At 33.0% G+C, this 6,446-nt stretch overlaps 1 protein-coding gene across 1 annotated transcript; it reads left to right on the top strand.

Moving 5' to 3' along the window:
- The first annotated feature begins 792 nt into the window (after positions 1–792).
- Positions 793–4,434, top strand: LOC127118430 (eukaryotic translation initiation factor 2 subunit beta). The gene is made up of 10 exons (XM_051048634.1): positions 793–911; positions 1,136–1,185; positions 2,224–2,335; positions 2,445–2,500; positions 2,595–2,649; positions 2,758–2,846; positions 3,272–3,417; positions 3,709–3,851; positions 4,071–4,156; positions 4,236–4,434. Exons 2-10 carry the CDS (start codon positions 1,141–1,143, stop codon positions 4,311–4,313), a joined length of 810 nt encoding a protein of 269 aa, XP_050904591.1. The 5' UTR covers positions 793–911; positions 1,136–1,140; the 3' UTR covers positions 4,314–4,434.
- The last annotated feature ends 2,012 nt before the right edge of the window (positions 4,435–6,446 follow it).

The following is a 6,446-nucleotide window of genomic DNA, read 5'->3' on the forward strand; positions in this document are numbered from 1 at the left end:
GAGTAAAAATCCGTATACTTGGGTACGGGTATGAGCTCGAGTAATTACCTACTTAAATAAACGGGTATGAGTGCGGGGATGAGCACCTTAGTACTCAACCCGTCCCATACCCGCATAATATATATTTATATATTTTAATTTATATTATTATATAAAAATAAATGTGTGTCAATTTTTAAAAATACATCAATTTTAAACTACTACATGTTTAATATAAGTGATCATTTATTTTATAATTCAACAGTAAAATTTTTTAAAAACTTTTTAATATTGCTAAAAACTTAAAATAATATGATATTTTATACTTGACATATTTACTTTTATTAGAAATGCGGATAATGAGTACGGGTACAGACACTTACATATCCATAGGATACGGGCACGTGTGGCAATATTGGTACCCAAGCGGGTATGGACTCGGGTACGGGACTTTTTTCCAACTGTGGATATGGGGACGGGTACTATAGTACTCTATCCAAACCCTGCCAATTGTCATCCATAATCTTAACAAGATAATAAAAAAACAGAAAAATCATTTTTTTTTTAGAATTACATGTATTTTTTGTCCTACATTTTATAGAAAATATGGTAAATCTTTTGTACTAATAGTCTAAAAGTGAGAAGGAATAATGTGGTATAACTTTTTTTAATTGTTTTAACTTATCTTTTAATGAATATTTTCAGGGGTATCATAGGGGTGCCACGGCCAAATTCAAGGGTGTCTGGAAGAAATCTCCAGAATGGATTGCATTGGCCCAAAAGCCAAGCCCATGAGATTTAATGCTTGCAACGCACCGTTTTGCTAGAGCTGAAAAAAGGTTTCAATTTCAACAACAAACCCAAAACACTCTTCTTCTCGAAAGATTCATCTCCTTTGCTCTCAATTCAGTGTTTCTCTGCGTTTTCCTCAGGTTAAGCTTTCTAACGTTCGTTTCACATCGTTTTCTCGTAGTTTTCTATTCCTTCACACTCGTTTTTATATCTGAAATCGAAGCCCTTTATATGTATTTAAGCGAATTTTTGCTTCAATTTTCTTAGTTTTGGTACATAATTTCAGTATTACTTTCCTTATTCTTCTACCCTAAACCCTAACTGTTGCAACTTTTTATTGATATCATTTTTTCTTGTTTTTCAGCAAACATGGCAGATGAGACACCAAATGATTTGAAGGAGGAGGTTTCAGATGTAAGTTTGTTTTTCCCCATAGTTATCTGTAGTTTTAACAATGCTTTCTCACTGTTGTGTTTCCTTTGATTGGGTCCAATGTTTGTGTAATCAGGTTGTTATAAATTGGTAATTTGGTATGATGGTATTTTTTTTTTTGTAACCTATATCATTGTTGTAAAATTGAGATTGAAATTGTGAATTGGAAGATTTATTTTCTGAATTGGGAATTGAATCTTATTTTGAATTGTAAGATAGGTTCCCGATATAAATAGGACATTTTTAAGTCATAAATCAAATGAAAAAATAGAAATATCTGGTTATACAAAATTGACAAAGAATGTGGCTGATTTACATTTAAATAGTGATTCATCATAGTGGATTGGGATTCATCTTAATGGATCATAACTCAAGATGTGATTCCTGTTCTGAATAGATACGTGCTAGAGTTTTACATCTGTATAGTAAGATACTGATAAGTGATAACCAAGGTTGGTACCAGAGCAGTCAACAGCGGCGCTATCCCGCTATAGTGGAGTGGAGGCCGACCGCTATGGGAAGAGCCTTAGCGGTGCAGAACACTATAGAAGCTGCAATAGGGTAAATAGCTGGATAGGGGGGCAGAGTGGCTCTCGGCCCAAAGGGGTTCCTGGCTCGCTATCCTTTTCCCCTCTAAAAACCCAAAATTACCCCTTAAATTTAAAAGGTTAAGGATTATTTTGGGTTTTTCAATCAAATTTTAGTTGAGACTCAACTTTAACCTTCCTTCATTGTCGTTTATGCACTTCAAGAGACGTGTGTGCTTTGATTCGTGTCTGCTTTGATTCATGAATGTTTTGAGTTGAGTTATTTGTAAAATTTTACATTAAATATGTTTATAATTATTATTATAATTTGTCCAAATAATGATTTAGAGCGGTCATCCCGCTATACGCTATCCCGTTATCCCACTTTTGGGGTCGGCCGCTCTGTGCCGCTATCTGGGAATGATTACTCTGGTTGGTACTTCAGTTTGTTTTAACTGTATTATCTTCTCGTGCATGAATTGCTGAATTGCAGATAGCACCATTTGACCCTACTAAGAAGAAAAAGAAGAAGAAAGTTACTGTTATAGATCCTACAGCTGATGAATCGGTGGATAAATTGGCTCAGAAGACCGAAAATCTGTCAGGTATGGAATTTATAACAAGCATTAGCAATCTCGTCATGGTTTATGTTTTCAAAGTTATCTGAAAATGGTGCTTAGGCAATGTTGATTCTCATTAGCTATTCACTTGCAGTTGCTGATGAGGCAGAGTCTTCATTTTCTGGTTTGAAAAAGAAAAAGAAGAAGCCTGTAAGTCTTTTTTTTTCAGAGTTCAAGTTTTTTTTTTGGCTAGAGTTGTTGGGAGCAATTTAACTCTTGGAAGTCTGTTATTTGATGATTGTAGGTTGAAATCAGCAACTTAAACGAGGAGAGTGGAGAAACAGCTGAAGATTTGGAAGGTAAACAGTCTAATAAATGTAAACATTTTTGTATTGATGATGGACTGTGCGCTTTGTTCTTGGAAGTGTAATGAATTCTAAACATTTGGTGGAAGTTTTTGCTTTTAGATCTTCCTGAAGAAGATGAAGAAGAACCGATTTCTTTGCAGCCTCGTTATCCTTGGGAAGGGAGTGACCGTGACTATGAATATGAGGAGGTGTGTCTTTTTTTGTTCTTTCTGATGCACAACTATATTAACCTCTTCCTTTCAATGCCGTTTTCAAATTTCTGTTACACTTTCATCACATACTTCTCTAGGTTTGTCTAATTGACTGTGGTTTAGGCCTTCAATGGGCTGATGTTATACGACTAGGCTCTTGCGTGCTATATTTTTAAAATTGAAGAAGCATGTTAATTAATGATCCACACGAGCCTTGTAAAATATCTGATTATGTCAGATTCTACATTTTTGGTGCTTTATCCTTGTTGGATCAAGCCATTTCACTTTGCTAGGACCATGAGTTGTGGTCAACATATTACGTAAAGCATTTATAGTCTACCCTGTTCATTTTTCCCTTGGAAATTGCTTCTAATCCTTGATGCCCTTTTTTTCTTGTGGATTCTAAATAATTTTTGTTACAGCTTCTTGGTAGGGTGTTTAACATTCTACGTGAAAACAATCCAGAACTTGCTGGAGATCGTCGAAGGACAGTTATGAGGCCCCCTCAGGTTCTTCGTGAAGGCACAAAGAAAACTGTGTTTGTGAATTTTATGGATCTATGCAAAACGTATGTTGATATTTTATCTGTTTTTTTATGCATTATACACACATCCTGAATTTTCACTATAGGCCAATATGCTTGGGAAGAAGCATATTTTAGATATTTTTATCAACCCAGTGATTCTTTATGGCGAGTGATTATTATCACTGTTTGGTGATTTGTTTAATTCAGTTGTTGAGCTTGTGTAATCCCGAATGTTTTTATTGCATATTAGAAACAAATTTTTCTATCCTCAATGCGTTCCTCTTGGTGATGTTCTGTTTGCTCGTTCTCTAAACTGTCATTCTAATCTTTCAGGATGCATCGACAGCCAGACCATGTTATGGCTTTCTTGCTTGCTGAACTGGGTACTAGTGGCTCCCTAGACGGACAGCAAAGATTGGTTGTTAAGGGAAGATTTGCACCAAAGAATTTTGAAGGAATTCTGCGACGATATATTAGTAAGTATTTGTTCCCAAAATTTGATATTCTTCTGTATTTCAGAAATGGAAAGGTTCTTGGGTATAAAAAAATTCTGTTATTTGTCCTTTCTGTTTCATTATATATGTTCAAGTAGTTTTTAAATAAATTCAGGCTAACAGAACAAAAAGTTTGTAAGGCCATTATTAGCCTACGATTCTTGTACTGGTTGTTGATTGAATTTTGTACACTTTTCTTAGATGAATATGTTATTTGTCTTGGATGCAAGAGTCCAGACACAATACTTTCAAAGGAAAACCGTCTCTTCTTTCTTCGGTGCGAGAAGGTAAATTTTCTATTACATCTCTGCCTGCTTTCGATGTTTTACCATTCAGCAATCTATAATACTGGTATATTGCTTGCAGTGTGGATCTGGAAGATCAGTTGCTCCAATCAAAGCTGGTTTTGTTGCTCGTGTTGGCCGAAGGACCGCAGGGTCATGATTTGGCACTACTTTTTGTTTGTGTTGAAACTGGTAATATGGTGATGCCTTCTTTAATGGATAAACTTTGTTATCCTTTTTTTTGGGTTGAAATATGTTTCAATAAAGATGATAATTGCTCATATTATTTGAGGTATTTAGGGCCATTTAGAAAATAATTGACCTGCAATTTTGGAGTTTGAGTTAATGGTTTGTAAAGGAGTAAGTAAATTTTGGTGCACAAAATATCTGGTTTTACGTCCAAACTACAAATATATCCATAAATGTTTTTTCTAAAAACTGGATATTTTGAATGGTTTGTAACCGGATAATTCCAAATAGTTGTGGTTATTGCTTTTTTTTTTTTTTTTTTAATTTGGTTTCTTGAAATGGATGTCTATATCCATTTGGTAAAAAACTCTAGTTTTTAGATGTCTCTTCATGAGAGATCATTTGCATTTGGTGAAAAGTTCTCCAGCAAAATCTGACAGAGGAACTTTCTCCTACGGCCGGTCTATTTGACAGGTCTTATCCAGCCGGAACTAACGTTTTCTGACGAGGTCTTCCCGACGAATGAGTGTATCAATTTTCTTTCATAGCTACTCTCTAATTTCATATTTTCCGACATTTCATTCATTTCTACGTATCTCAAATTTCTACTCTTAAATCCCGCCATTAACAACTACCCTACTTTGAGATTAGATATTCATTTTGCGTGAATGTTAATCTTGAGATTAACCTTAAGCAGATGTTAGATGTTGAATTAACATAAACAATACGAGTAATAATTGTTTAATGGCAAGGACCCAATCACATGTTAGTCTTGTCAGAGCGGACAGCACATGTTGAATCGTGTTATAAAACTTGGGTTCCTATTGATTGTGATGGTTTTTTAAAATTAAATATTGTTATTACTTGATTAAAAATAATTAGAATTTTCTATTGAAAAATCTCCTAGAAGGTTAGTATTAATATTAAGATGTTTAATTTTTTCCTTGTAATATCAAACATGCCAAAATGTACAATAACCGGGTATGGATTAAGAATACCTTGATTGTATCCAAGCTCAGTTTAATTTGGTCATGTGGCCCAATCGATGCATTTTCATCTTTTATAAAAAAAGAGCTTGATTTATGGGTTCAATCACTAATAAATTCATAAATATGCTCTTACTATATGTGTGAATTGATTTGATTTTATTTTAAATAAAAAGAGATTAATTATTATGCACTGTCAGTGTAAAAAATTTTACAAGATCATCATTCGTTTGTATTATTTTATCAGTTTTAAAATAAAAGTCAAATTTATTTTAATATTTAACGTCTAGGATTAATTGATTGTGTAATACATCAATTAAATTCAAATAAAAATAGTTTTAAAACTATTGTTTTAAAAGAAAAATAATTGGGTTTTAAATGGATTTAGGAGAATAATTGATTTTCAATTGAATTTAAGAGAATAATTGGTTTTTATTTGGATGGGTAAAAATAACTCATTACGTAACAAACTTATAACTGATTTCATACGCGGGTTGGGTTGGATCGGGGTTGATCTAACCCGTTACTCAACCATTTTAAAATTCCATGGGTTGGATCCGTCGTCCAACCCGTAATTTCATTGTCAAAATCGATAAGTTCATTAATGGGTTGGGTTCGTGGGTTGTATTTTAAATAAATAGTATATTTTTTATGGTATTTTTTGTTTTTTTTAAAACAAAATTAACACAATTCAATATAATCATACTCATTTGTTACATCAAATTCGAACATATTATTTTTATAAAATACATAAGTTGGAAATACTATAACTACGTAAATTCATTGGTCTAGTAATATTATTGGTGAGAATAATTTTTTTAAAGAAAAATTATGATTATTATTGAGATATTAATTTTATATTTTTATTTAAAATAATAATAAAAATTATAAGAAATTACTAAAGACACATCAATGGGTTGAGTAAACGGGTTCGTGGGTTGTAAAACTCAAACCTAATACCCAAAATTAGACGGATTGTTATGGGTTAGATTGAATATACCCGTAAATGAATGAGTTTGGATAATTTATGAATTAAGTTGGTTTGGATCAACGGATTCTTGAGTCGATCCTCACCCATAAATACTCCTAATTTTATATTCGGTTTTGTTATAAGATGT

Source organism: Lathyrus oleraceus, chromosome 2 (assembly GCF_024323335.1).
Source record: "Lathyrus oleraceus cultivar Zhongwan6 chromosome 2, CAAS_Psat_ZW6_1.0, whole genome shotgun sequence".
In the NCBI taxonomy this organism is placed as follows: domain Eukaryota; kingdom Viridiplantae; phylum Streptophyta; class Magnoliopsida; order Fabales; family Fabaceae; genus Lathyrus; species Lathyrus oleraceus.

What these genes read in the sequence shown, in the direction of transcription:
- LOC127118430 (XM_051048634.1), top strand. Translation starts at nt 1,141, where the DNA reads ATGGCAGATGAGACACCAAATGATTTGAAGGAGGAGGTTTCAGAT. An exon ending in GAAGACCGAAAATCTGTCAG is followed by an intron (nt 2,336 to 2,444) that starts GTATGGAATTTA and finishes ATTCACTTGCAG; the next exon opens with TTGCTGATGAGGCAGAGTCT. An exon ending in TTTATGGATCTATGCAAAAC is followed by an intron (nt 3,418 to 3,708) that starts GTATGTTGATAT and finishes CTAATCTTTCAG; the next exon opens with GATGCATCGACAGCCAGACC.